The 12,905-nt window shown below is 61.6% G+C and overlaps 1 protein-coding gene across 1 annotated transcript in view; it reads right to left on the bottom strand.

The window, feature by feature from the left end:
• Positions 1–12,905, bottom strand: part of MAPK8IP3 (mitogen-activated protein kinase 8 interacting protein 3) — a 48,332-nt gene that overhangs the window by 1,573 nt on the left and 33,854 nt on the right. The window contains exons 9-30 of the mRNA XM_060119885.1: positions 10,904–10,915; positions 8,674–8,731; positions 8,227–8,379; positions 7,201–7,282; positions 5,827–5,957; positions 5,304–5,360; positions 5,042–5,212; positions 4,379–4,505; positions 4,106–4,201; positions 3,860–4,018; positions 3,187–3,352; positions 2,752–2,934; positions 2,492–2,681; positions 2,262–2,381; positions 2,106–2,186; positions 1,956–2,023; positions 1,686–1,834; positions 1,131–1,302; positions 934–1,047; positions 699–737; positions 329–508; positions 70–219 (exon numbers count right to left, since the gene is read on the bottom strand). Of these exons, the coding sequence (XP_059975868.1) occupies positions 70–219; positions 329–508; positions 699–737; positions 934–1,047; positions 1,131–1,302; positions 1,686–1,834; positions 1,956–2,023; positions 2,106–2,186; positions 2,262–2,381; positions 2,492–2,681; positions 2,752–2,934; positions 3,187–3,352; positions 3,860–4,018; positions 4,106–4,201; positions 4,379–4,505; positions 5,042–5,212; positions 5,304–5,360; positions 5,827–5,957; positions 7,201–7,282; positions 8,227–8,379; positions 8,674–8,731; positions 10,904–10,915 (2,658 nt within the window). The remainder of the gene's footprint in view (positions 1–69; positions 220–328; positions 509–698; positions 738–933; positions 1,048–1,130; positions 1,303–1,685; positions 1,835–1,955; positions 2,024–2,105; positions 2,187–2,261; positions 2,382–2,491; positions 2,682–2,751; positions 2,935–3,186; positions 3,353–3,859; positions 4,019–4,105; positions 4,202–4,378; positions 4,506–5,041; positions 5,213–5,303; positions 5,361–5,826; positions 5,958–7,200; positions 7,283–8,226; positions 8,380–8,673; positions 8,732–10,903; positions 10,916–12,905) is intronic.

Below are 12,905 nucleotides of genomic sequence, written 5' to 3' on the forward strand. Positions count from 1 at the left end.
AGAGCACAGCTGCCGTGAAGGGGCCACCCCTGTCCGGGGACACCTGGGGCCCCGGCGGCGCCCACTCACCGATGCGGAAGTCGATGTAGCCCTCCCCGCCGCTAAGCACCAGCACGTTCTTCAGCTTCTGGGCCTCGGCATCTGCGGTGGGGGCAGTGGGCCCGGGGCTCTCAGAGGGGCTGTCAAGCACGCTGCCGTTCAGAGTGGCCAACACGTTCCCTGTCATCGGGGCACAGGGACCTCAGCGGGGCGGCCGGAGCCCCCCACGCAGGCTCCTGAAGGGAGGCCACGGCTGCAGCCCTGCAGGGAGTGGGGCCTGGCCCCTCACCTGGCACGGAGACAAAGAATTTGACAGCGTCACGGTGCCCATGGAAGCAGAGCTGCGCCTGGGCCATGGAGCAGTAAGGGATGAAGCTGCTGGCTGATTTGTCACTGCTGTCGTCTCCGTACACGTGGATGATGCCTCCTGGGCGGGCCCCCTCCCCAGATGTGGGGGATGTCTTGTTGGCTGGAGAGAGAGGGTCCCAGAGGGGCTGAACCTGCTGACTGGGAGGACCAGTTTTCCAGCAGCTGAGGGCAGAGAGTGGGGCCTGCCTGGTGCCAGAGCCAGTCCGAGAGGCAAGGCCAGCCTCAGCCCCCAGGGTGTCCACAGTGGGGGGCTTCCTTATGAGAGCAGGAGGCAGGCGCTCCGGACTTACCTCGGAGCCCCAGGAGCTGGCCTCGGTGCAGGACCACAGCTGGGGGAGGTGAGGGGCGGAGTATGAAAGAGAGAAGAGAGAAGTGGTCACAGGAGGGACTGGCTGAGGAGGGCTGCGGCTAGGGCATCCCGCGCATCCTCCTGTGTCCTGGCAGAGCGCACCCGCCCCTGGGACCCTGACATGCGCCTGTGAGTGGCAGCCAGGCCATCTCTACAGATGTCTGTGGGTCACTCACTCTCAGTCAGCGGGATGGAGATGACAACTCCGTTGCCGGTGCCCACCCAGAGGCGGTTGCCCGCGATGAGCAGGGCTGTGATGCGCACGAAGGAGAAGCCCAGTTTGCCTGTCCCTGGGGGTGGGGGGAGGCGGGTCAGCGGGGCGGGCTCGAGGGACCCTCCTGCCCCCACATGCCTGGCTGGGGTGGCCCCTCACCCAGCATCTTGCTGACGTAGGGCTCGATATCCACATCCTGCAGGTGCTGGTGGGTGTGGGCGTGGTAGAGCCGCAGCGTGGAGTCCAGGCGGATAGACACCCACACCCCGTCGCCGATCCACGCCAGTTGCCGTACCTGGCTCTCCCGCCGTGGGTGGGCGTCGAACGACTTCTGTGGGGTCAGGGCAGCCCGTCAACGGGGTGGGGGGCCCTGAAGCTGCCATGGCCAAGAGTCCCTGAAGCAGCTCATGGGCACCTTTCTAGGGCCTCTTTGCTCCCTTGGGTCCTGGCTCCTAGGAGGAGCCCCAGCACCCTAGCCCCACCCCACAGCAGTGCCCGAAGGAGGTGCGGGGGGCCCATTCAGACCCCGATCTGCTTGTTTCAGAGAGAAGCAGCAGGTGGGCTCCAGAAAGACAAGCATTCACAGCCCAGCTGCCCTTTGTTGGCCCACGACCTTGGATGAACCAGTCGCTTCCCTAAGTGCGTTTCCTTTGACCCCACGAAGCCCCACCAGAGTCCATTAGAAGGTGTGTGGAAGCCCCAGCCTGCACTTGCCTCAATCTGCATCGTCTTGGGCTGGATGACATGCACCTTGTTCTTGTAGCCACACCAGACGCGGTCATACACGACGGCCATGCAGCGGATGGAGTGGTGCGGGTGGCCCAGGTCCATCAGGTGATAGTTGCTCAGGTCCCACTGGCTGTCTGTAGAGAGCCCGCGACCCCTGCTCAGGCCTGGCCAGGCCACCTCTGCTCACGGTGCGGGTGGTTCACGCCCTGCCTGGACGTCAGACGCTGCTCCCCCACCCACTGTGCCAGGCCTCACCTTCACCTCGGTGGAAGATGGCCAGGGTCCCATCGGCCAGGGCCACCAGCACTCGCCCTTTCACGTGCCTGCAACGGGAAGGCGGTGAGCCGGGCTCGGGCCGGCTGCCCTCGGCCCTCCCGACCCGGGCCCCCGGCGGGGGTCACGCACACCAGGCTCAGCACGGAGTCCTTCAGCTTGATGGAGTGCAGACACTTCTTCCAGTTGGCCACAGCCGAGTGCACGTAGAGCCTGCGGGAGGAGGCACGGTGGGTGGGCGCTCGCCCAGGGGACCCTCTCCACCCCGGCCCCCAAGGCCCAGCCTACCAGCCGTTCTGGGCTCCCAGCCACATGGTGGGTGCAGCACTGCTGCTGGCCCCTGCGGTGTCCCCGCTGGGCTCCGGCTCAGGCTGCACACCGCTCACGTCCGCCTCCAGCCCGTTCTCACTGCAGGGAGGATGGCAGCTCCAGGGAAGCCCATGGAAGCCCATCCCTGCCCACCTCTGCCAGTCCCCGCCCCCCCTCCACCCCTGCTGCCCCAACCTGAGAGAGCCCACCTGTCAGGCTGGGTGCTGGGGGGTGGGGCAGGGGCCGGGTCGGTGAAGACGTGCTCTGTGAGGGGCCCAGGCCGCACTGCAGCTGCCTCTGCCTCACTGGGCCCAGAGTCTGGCACTTCCATGGCCTCTGTGGCCTCCTCCGTGGACTGAGATGGGTTGACCTTCCCATTGGCGACAGCAGCCACCTCCCCTGTGGAAGGGAGGAGTGAGCTTGGCTGGGTGAGAGAAGACAGCCGCCCGGGCTCAGGCCCAGGACTCACCCTGGCCCTTGTCCAGCACTGGGGTGTCCCCACGGGAAGAGCAGTTGCTGCGCGGCACGTTGCAGCGGGTGGCACAGCCCACCAGGGTGATGCCGGCCAGCACGCCGTCTGCACTAGAGTCCTCAGGGTTCACGTCGCTGTCCAGGAAGATCTCCCCCGGAGGGTAGTCGCCATCGCTGGCCGCTGGAGGGAGAGTCACAGCCCCGTCACCCCGCGCTGAGAAGCCCCCATGACGGGACCCTACCCAGAGCTCCAGTCCCGGTGAGGGTGCAGGAGGAAGGGAGGGGCTGTTTGTGATGCCACCCCATCTCCTTGTCACCGAGTGAGCGTTGTACAGGGGTTTCCTCCTGCATCATTAACAGGACTGAGCAGAGAGCTCAGACACCTCCTCCCTCCGCATTGACTCCCGGCCAGCAGCAGGGGCCCAGCACTCACCGGGGATGCTGGAGATGCACAGGACGTGGGCATTGCACACGGTGAACTGGTCCACGACGGTGCCCGGCTGGTTGGCATCGATGATCACCACTTTGCTGGTGGTCAGGGTGCTGGTGAGGATCCACACGCGGCTGGAGGTGGCGTCCGCCTCGGGGAGCTCCTTTGCCTGTTTCCGAGCACAGGGATGGGCTGGTGCCTGAGCGCTCACTACTGTAGCAGCAATGGGGGGCGAGTGGGGGGGGATCCTGGAATATCTCAGGATCTAGCCTTAGGGGACCTGAATGTCCTCCCTTGTCGCCAGGACGGTGAGAACTCAGAACTGCACGTTGTGCCTAAGTCGTGGCACACACGGCCTCCCTTTCTCAGAGGAAGGCTGAGCTCCCAGTGGTTAAGTCACTGGCCCCCACATCGAGCCGGGACAGGAAGTGAAGCCTCCAGGCACTAAGCCCCTCACACGGCTCCTGGGCAGACACAGACCTGCTCCAGCCTGGCTGCCCTGAGCCTCTGCTCCTCCTTGCTGCCCCACCCACCGGCAGGGGACTGGGCCACCCCCATCTCCCGCCACTGTCCCCAGCTGTCCTCCGTTTCTGTCACTCCCACCCAGACTAGTCATAGCAGAGCCATCGGGATGGCAGAAGCAGAAGGTGGCCCTGGCCCTGCCTGCCACTCTGACCTTCTTCTTCTCGGGGGACGCGTGGTTGCTCTTGGTCTCTCCTTCTACTTCCCGGTCGCAGGTCAGAGGATCGCGGCCTGGCACAGGCTTGACTCCATTCCCGGGGTCATCCTCACTCAGTTTCCAGCCGCTCAGGTTGACGCCCGCGGCACACCACAGCTGGGAGGACAGGGCCGTGAGGTCCGGCCTCATGGGCTTCTGGGGCAGGGGGACCTCTCCCAGCCTCGCGCCTTCCGCGGGGCTCACCTTCATGGTCGGGTCCTTCTCCACCAGAGGGCGGCAGTACACGGGGACGGGCACGTTCTTCATGCGGGTGTCCTCCTGGCCCCCGTTGGGACTCAGCTGCAGGAACAAGGCAGAGGGGCGCTGTGGGCGGCAGGCCTGGCCTGCGCTCACATGTGTGGGGCTGCAGTCCACTACCCGGTCCTCCAGGTTTTGGACTTGGGGCCCTGGGCGCGTACAGGGCTCCCCAGGGGCTCCCCGCCTGCAGCGCCCCCCACGCTGCCCTGCGCCCAGCACCTGCTTGTACTTGGCTGGTAGGCTCCAGCCACAGGCCTGCAGCCGCCCGTCGTCATTGCGCACGTGCTCGCGCACCTGGCGGTACTGCTCACGCTTCTGCTCCCGCCTTGCAGAGGACGTGCAGTCGCTGGTGGAGGAAGGGCAGGTTACTGTGTCTGCAGGGAGCATGCCTGCCGCCCCGGAGCTCTCCCTCCTGGACCTGGACCGTCCCTGCCGGGTGCCCATCTGACAGCAGGGGGCTCTCCCCAGCTCTAGGCTTGGAGGCCACATCCAGCTGCTGCCCTGGGCCAGCTGGTAGGGACCCACAGCCCTGGTGGCACCTGAAATGGCTGCAGGCTGCCTGCTAGGGGTCACCCGAGGAGCAAGGTGCAGGCCTCCGGGACTAAGCGGAGGGCCTGTGGGGGAGCACAGCCTCTGCTGAGGGACATCCAGTGCTCCCAACTGAGGGTGGAGGGGTACACACGGTGTGCACGGAGAGGTCGTGACCCCTGATGCCTGGTCAGTGTCCTTCCCACTACGGACCCCATCCCCTGAGCACAGCCGCCAGAGCAGCAAGGTGGAAACCGGTCCTGCTTCAGAGCCTCGAGGGGAGGGGCCCTGGGACACAGGGACTCCCCCTGTGCAGGCCAGCGGGGAAGGGCAGGGCAGGCCTTAGAAACTCACTCATCTGGGAAGAACTCCAGGGGCCGGCTGCCGGCGGAGATCTGGCACATGGCGTGGCTGCGGCGCTGACTGAAGCCGGCCGTGGTGGGTGACTTGTAATGGATGTTCACGGAGGGGTAGGACCGCTTGGCTGGAGGGGGGCTTGAGGAGGAGCTGAAGAGGCGGCTGAAGCTGCCAGCCGAAGCATAGGGGGTGAGGGGTGGTCTGAGGGGAGACCTCCCCAGCGGCCACTGCCAGTGCCCTCCCAGTGCCCTCAACTCACAATTGCCAGATGGTGGACTTCTTCTTCTCCTGGACAGACGGGTGCTCTCGGGATGCTCTACAGGGGAGGGCAGGGGGAGAGGCCCCACTCAGCCATGCCCAGCCTGACTCGGCCCCACCCAGTCCAACCAAGCCCCCCTCTCACCGGGCCCCTCTTGCTTCCCTTGCTTGGGACCCTCCCCATGGACACACGGACTGGATCATCAGACAAGAGGGGCTCCCAGGCGAGTCACCCACAACTTCCTAGAGAGACCCTGGTGCACTGGCCCCAACAAACCCCAGCCTCTCTCTAGCCCAGCAGGTACATCCACTGGCCAGGTCAGGGCTGCACCAGAGGCCCAGTTCTGCTGGCCCCCTGCAGGCTTCCACCAGGGAGGACCCGACACCCTTAATTCTCCCGGAAGAGAGGGAGGTGTAGGGGTGGTCAGCCTCAATCCCATCCCCAGGACCTCCTAGAGCGACCACAGCTCACAGACGGAGATGGGAGCGTGTCTTCTGGAGCCCACAGGAGCTGGGAGGCCCACCTGATCATCTCGGTCCACCGCACGGCCTCCTGCAGCTCCATCAGCCGCTCCTTGTACTGGTTGCGCTCCATGAGCACGCGGGCCATCTCCACACGCGTGAAGCGGCGGCGCTGCGCCATGGGGATCTTGTCCTGCAGGGAGAGTGCCACTGCTCAGCCAGCGAGGGGCCGCCTCTGGGAGTGGGTGCACCCGAGGGCGCTTTCCCACAGAGCTTCAGGCAAACGCAGTGGGGAGGGATGAGCACAGGAACAGGAGCCACCACCCCGAAAGGGCCCCCCCTTCTTTCCAGAAGGTCACATGACACACTCGAGGGGTACAACACACAGTGTGTTTTCCTACATGCTCCCAGACACCCTGGCAATCCCAAATGCCACCGGTCAATGCTAACAGGTGGGACTGGCCCACAGTGGCATAGCAGGAAGAAAGGTTCTGGGGAAGGTCTGGCGAGCAGGACCCTGGTCACTGCCTCGGAACTGGACACTTGTACCGGCGGATCTGCATGGGATCTGCTGTCCCTGGCAGGACTGTCTCCTTACGCAGCCCTGCCCTGGGCTGCCCTCCCCTCGTGCCCCCACCACCGGCACTCGGAGTTCACAGGAGCATCGGCAGCCCCAGGCCCCCCACCAGGAGGTTAAGGCACCAATCGGGTGCCCTCCATGCCCGAGTGGGAGGGCCTTGAGGAGCCACAGCTGCCTAATACACCTGCGGCTTTGTTTCTTTCCTAGAGTATTTGGAGGTGAGGGGCTGCGCAGGATGGGCAAGGTGAACAGCTGCAGTTTCCCAAGTGCCTGCTATGGGATCGGCATCCTGTTACGTGCATCCCACAACCCCCAAAATAACAGTGGATGAGTGGTGAGGTCGGCGTCCAAACTTCACCTTGGCTTAAAAGACCCATGCCTGCTCTCTCTGTAAGGAAGGCGGCCAGGTCACTGGGCTGGGGCCCCTATTCTGGAGAGGACCTGGGAAGGGCAAAGACCCCTACAAACCCTTCCCTACAGCCACTCCTAGGGCTTTCCTCAGAACATTTCATGCATCTCCGGGGGTTTGTGAGGACAGATGAGGCATCTGAGGGCCTCAGGTACTCAAACTGTTCTGTCTGGGGGGCAGCAGCTGGGCCGGTAAGCAGGGAGACCCCACTTGTGACAGTGCAATCCACATCTGCTAGGACCTAGGTGAGGGGGCATCCTGCAGAGAGGGGGCTGGTTCTGACTGCACAAAGTCACCGGGGCAGTGGGGCGGTGAGGCTGCTGCTGGGTGCAGGCATCACACAGGAGGGGTGAGGAGGACCCAGAGACCCAGAAGAACTAGCACATCCCAGGGAAGCCCGCCCACACTGCCCACCCCCCGTGCCCACATGTTAATAGTGGAATATACCAATTCTGTACAGAGATAGCTGCTTACATCCTCCACCTCTTCTTTGGGTTCACGGTGGGCAATGATGGCCTCTGACTTCACTCTGCAGGATGAGGAAGGAAGCGGGGCAGGGTGACGGCCCCACTGGGCACTGGCCCAGAGGATGTGTCCCACCTCTCAGCTGCACTCAGGGCTCTCCCCTCAGGTTCTAGGCCCTGAGCATTCCTGCCAGTGCCTTGGGGACGGGTGGCTCCACACCCCTGCCCACATGTGCCCTGAAGCCCAGCCAAGGAACAGGACCTCCAATTCAGGTGGTCAATTGCTAACGGGAAGGCAAGGGCAGTGCTGGCTTCAGGCAGGGCCAGAGGAGACCTGGCTCCCAGTCCCACAAACCTGGCACAGGCGCCACCTGCCTAGGGCCCGCCCCTCACACCTCCCCTTTCCTGTCTGAAGCCAAAGGCACCACTTTGGGAGAATGGGGTGAGGATCAGGCTGGAAGAGAAAGGTCACAGGGACGTGCAGAGTGCTGGGGAGGACACCCCAGAGCTTCCCAGCAAGGCTCTGTGACCCAACCTCAGCTGATGGAGGGCTGGGGAGCAGAGGGGAGTGCGGGGGACCTGCGGTGGCCAGAGGCCATTATCCTCCCTTCCCTCCTCCTGAACGAATGTAATAGTGTGAGAGGAGTGGGAAGGCCCTGCTCAGCTGCCAGAAAAAGGACACCCAAGACAGGACACTGTCCCTTGTGTGGGATTATTCCCCCGAGGATGGTGGAGACAAGAGGGGAGGGGTGGGTTGCCAACACAGTAGTTGGGTCTGGATGGGGTCGAATATGAGATGTAGCTCAGGGATGAGCAGGAGGCTGAGCAGTGAGCACGCAAAGTGAGCCACTTTGGGAAGGAATGACCTCAGGGGGTGTGGTTAGCTAGACAGCAGATGCCAGGGGATTGCGGAGAGGACCGGAGGGGCCTGGGCAGGGCCTGACCCCGCTCTCCACGCCTGGTGGCCCAGCCTCCGTGGGAGCCCCGCTCCTCAAGGAGCCCCGCTCACCTCCTCAGCTCCTCCTCCAGGTCCTTGATGCGGTTCTCCAGTCTGAGTTTGGCCTGCCTGGCGGCTTCCAAGTCCCCCTTCAGCACCTCCTGCTCCCCCGAGAGCTGGTCCACCTTGGCGATGAGGTCGTTCTTCACCACGTTCAGAGCGTTTCTTTGAAAAGGCAGAAAGAGGGGAGCTCCTTGTGAGCCCGTGTGTACATTAAGTGATGGGGTTTCAAAGGGGTCTGCCCACCCTGGTGTATCTGAGCAGACACATCCTGGTCTTGAAAGTGGTGAGAGGAGGTGACCACCCAACCCTCTCCCCAGGAGGGGTGAGCTCAGTCCAGTGGGTCCGGTCCTCCCTGGGGACTGCCCTGAGGCTGGGCCGACACAGTTGTTACAGGAGCCCCTGGTCCTGGTGGGGGGCTGTCGCACCAACTGTGGTGCTGAGGAAGAGCATCCTTACTTGGTTTCTAGAAGCTGTGAGTTCTCCAGCAGCAGATTCCCCACTTCCTTGCCCATTCCTGAAACAAAAGGTACGGAGTTATTATGTGTGCCTGGTGAAGCCAGACCCTGATGCTCACGCCTGCCTCAGAATAACAGACGTCCTGCCGGGGGGCGGCCCACCCCTGGAAGGATGGACCCCCCGGGAGGGCTGATGTGAGGGGATAAGGAACAGAGGCCCGATCTGCAGGAAAACGCCTGCCTGGGGAGGCCGGGCGACCCTAAGAGAGGCCTCTGCCGGTCTTGAGGCAGGCTCTCCACCAAGCAACGCAGTCAGGAAAGGACCTGCTGCGTGCGAGCCCCGTGGGGGTCTCAGACTGGCCTCTGGAGGGCAATGAGCAGGTCTCCTCTGCCCTGATGGATGCAGCAGCCCTGGGCTTACATTCTGGAACTCAGTGATGGGCTCTCACAGCTCTCTACCAACATGAAGTCTGGGTACCAGCAGGGCCCGGACGGTACCCTTATGGCCTCTGTGCAACCTCCTCAATCGATGCCCAGCCCTGGCCCAGTATCACTGCCTTCCCCCAGCCCTGTGACTTCCAGGCCATCGTGAAGCAGACCCTTTTCAGAGCTGCCCCCTCGGAGAATGGAGGTTGGAGCTGTGGTGATGGGGACAGAGAGCCCTGGCCAAGGAGATGGGATGGTCCATGGCAGGTGCAGCCCTCCACCAGGCTGGGAGCAGGCCTTCAGGAGCCAGAAGGTGGGAGTGGAGGTGAGGACAGCACTCCGGGGGCTGGTGCCCAGAGGGGATGGCCAGACCCCAAAGTGGGCCCCGCAGACTGAGGTCTCTGCAAGCGTGTCACCAAACCCCAAAGCACCGCATCTAATCCTTTAGGACTGCCTCGAAGCCCAAGGTCTGTTCCTCTTGTTCACTTCCCTCCTCCATGGCCTTAACACAACTGTGAGACGAGATGACCCACGCACACGGTGTGCCCAGCTTAGGGTTCTGCCAGCTGTTTCTATTCTCACCTCCTCGCCTCAAACGTGGCCTGCCTGCCCTTCAGATGGGATGCAGCAGGCACCGGGCTCAGGCCTCCCTGAACTAATGGGAGGGGGGGCGCTCAGAGAGGCTGGGGTTCCCTCCTCAGCCCACCAAGGGTCTGCTCTGAGGGAGTCAGGTGCCCGCTCACCATGCCTGCTGGAGGCCCCCCCCACCCCCACCCCTGAAGCCACGGACACCACTGCCCCCACGGCTGCCCCACCGGGCTCAACAAAGCAAATAGCTCATGAAGCATGAGAAGGTGTCAGGGAGGCAGAGGAAGCCAGAAGCAGGGAAACACATACTGAAACAGGGCCTCGGCCTTACCAAAAAAATCATCGCGCACTATGGGCGCCGTCCCAGTCCCACGGGAGATGGGCGACCAGGGCGGGAGGAAGGAGAGGGAGAGAGGAGGGGAGAGAAAAGAAGCGCGTTAAGCCCGTGTGATAAGCAGGCGGGTGGACTTCAGGGCTACTCCTTGCTGGGTTAGGGGTGGACACAGGAGTGGGACAGGAGCAGCGGGAGACGGGATGGGGCCAGCTACTCCTTCCAGAAAGTTTACCCTGGGTGGTGAGGTGGAGGGTCAGGGCAACACAACTGACATCTTACACTAAAATCCTGGGTTGGTGGGGTGGTGGGGTGGTGGGGTGGGGGGTGGGGGCTAAGGACAGAGGTCTCTGCAAATGAGGGAGAGCTGTGACCAGGCCCTGGGTGCCCTTGAACATAGTGGGGAGGTAGCACGGGGATGGGCAGGACCTCAGAGCCTCTGCTGAAAGCAGGAAAGCAGGAGCTTGGCCCATGTGCCCCGTGAGGAGAGGACCCCTGACTTCAAGGGTGTACCCAACAGAGGGGAGATGCCACAACACTAAGCCTGTACTCTGTGTCCAGTTAACTAGCCTCCGCCTCTATTGGCTCTGTAGAACCTTAAGAAATGGCCTACAAGGAGACCAGGGTCAAGGGCACAGCAGCTCTCCCTCAATTGTCAAGGTCACCATCAGTGGGCTGGTGGTGCAAACCAAAAGCTTCCGAGCAGCAGTAGGCTGGTGAGCAAAAGCACGTGTGCCTTAGTGGCCTGGACCAGGATTGGGAGGGGACAGGCTGCACAGCTGGCGGTGACTGGGCAGCAGCAGTGGGGTGTCCCAGGGTGCCACCCCCTCCACCTGGATGCCACCATGGGGAAGAGGGGCCGCAAATAGACAGCAGAGATACACACCTGAGAACTCCCCTGGGGCCGTGTCCAGCGAAGCACAGAGAGATGGGGAAGGAAGTGACAAAGGTTAATTGGTGACTGAAACCAACAAAATGAAGAAACTCGTATTAAAGAAAAAGCGACGATGATCAGCCATTTCCATGTTGAAGGACCCAAATGCATACGAGCAGATGACCCCAGGCCTGTGGGTGCCAAATGCATCCAAGGCGGGAACCCTGAAGGAAAGGCGAGGTCAGAACAGCACGCTCCTCAGTCCTGGGGGCCCTGGGGCAGGCGTGCAGATCTAAAGCCTGCTTGACCCTCTACTCCCACCTCCATCAGGAGGGCCAGATCCCTGTAAAGCTAACGTGTGTGTGGGTGTGGTGTGGTGGGTGCTGAGCATCCAGCCTCACAGGCACCCCCAGAGTGAGCGAGCCACGGACAAGGACCTGGCCTCGGTGGGGGTTGGGGGTGGGGCCCTGGCCAGCCCAGGTCTTAGGGGAAGGGCAAGACCTTAGATCAAGGGCAACCAGAAGACAAGGGCCCTACTGTGCAGGGAGGGAATCACTGAGTCAGGATGTGAGGGGGGGCCGCTTGTGCCAAACTGCTCTCCGATACCCAGCTGAAGACTTGAGGAAATGATACTGTTCTATTTGGTTCATTTCACGCAGAAAGAAATGGTATAAAAAGTCGCCTGACTTAAATGACAAACTACAGAATCTGTGGAAGGAATTCAAATGATAAAGTGAATTTATCATTTTGATAGGCAGTTCAGAAGTGGATGTGTCCCCTCTCATCTCTACTTCCCAGGCAGCTGCTGTTCACGTTTGATAATCTCCTTCTCAGACGTCTTTCTAGGCAGACATCAGTTTCTAAAAAACAAAATCGTGACCACCTCTCCATCCTTTTGGGCAACTTCCTCCGTTGCACCTCACACGGTATCCCGGGACCCCTTCCACATGAAGGATCCACGATCACCTTGAAAGCTTCCATGTATTTCCATATGGAGACGTCCCATTGTTTCTTAGGGCATCTGCTCCTTTGACAGGCATTTCGGGCCTGCACGGTTGTGCGTGCACACCAGGACACGCGCACAGGCTCCTGTGGGTGCCTTGGCCCTATTTGAGGAGCGGTGGTCCCGCTCCATCCAGGTCCAGCCTGGCCGTACCCTGCCAGCTGGCCTCTACCAGCCACCTCCCATCAGTGGGGTGGACAGTACCTGCTTCATTTTTGTCAATTGTTTTGAGGAAAAAGCGTTAGCTGTATACTCTCTCAATATTCATTTCTGTTATTCTTGAAGTTGAACATATTTTCAGGTTTGGGTCTATTCTGTGAATGTCCTGCTTTAGCCTCTACTCATTTCCTTTTTTTTTTTTTTTTTTTGCGGTACGCGGGCCTCTCACTGTTGTGACCTCTCCCGTTGCGGAGCACAGGCTCCGGACGCGCAGGCTCAGCGGCCATGGCTCATGGGCCCAGCCGCTCCGCGGCATGTGGGATCTTCCTGGACCGGGGCATGAACCCGTGTCCCCTGCATCGGCAGACGGACTCTCAACCACTGCGCCACCAGGGAAGCCCTCATTTCCTATTTAAAAATTTTTTTAAAATTAATTTTTGCCTGCGTTGGGTCTTCATTGCTGCACACGGGCTATCTCTAGTTGCGGCGAGCAGGGGCAACTCTTTGTTGCAGTGTGCAGACTTCTCATTGTGGTGGCTTCTCTTGTTGTGGAGCACAGGCTCTAGGCGCAAGGACTTCAGTAGTTGTGGCACGTGGGCTCAGTAATTGTGGCTCGCGGGCTCTAGAGCACAGGCTCAGTAGTTGTGGTGCACGGGCTTAGTTGCTCCGCGGCATGTGGGATCTTACCAGACCAGGGCTCGAACCTGTGTCCCCTGCATTGGCAGGTGGATTCTTAACCACTGCACCACTAGGGAAGTTTCCTATTGTACTTCACTTCTTTTAATGTTAATGGTGGAGACCATAAATACATACATATACATACACATACATACATACATATAATACACATGC

The sequence above is a fragment of the Mesoplodon densirostris genome, chromosome 16, assembly GCF_025265405.1.
Source record: "Mesoplodon densirostris isolate mMesDen1 chromosome 16, mMesDen1 primary haplotype, whole genome shotgun sequence".
NCBI classification, from domain to species: domain Eukaryota; kingdom Metazoa; phylum Chordata; class Mammalia; order Artiodactyla; family Ziphiidae; genus Mesoplodon; species Mesoplodon densirostris.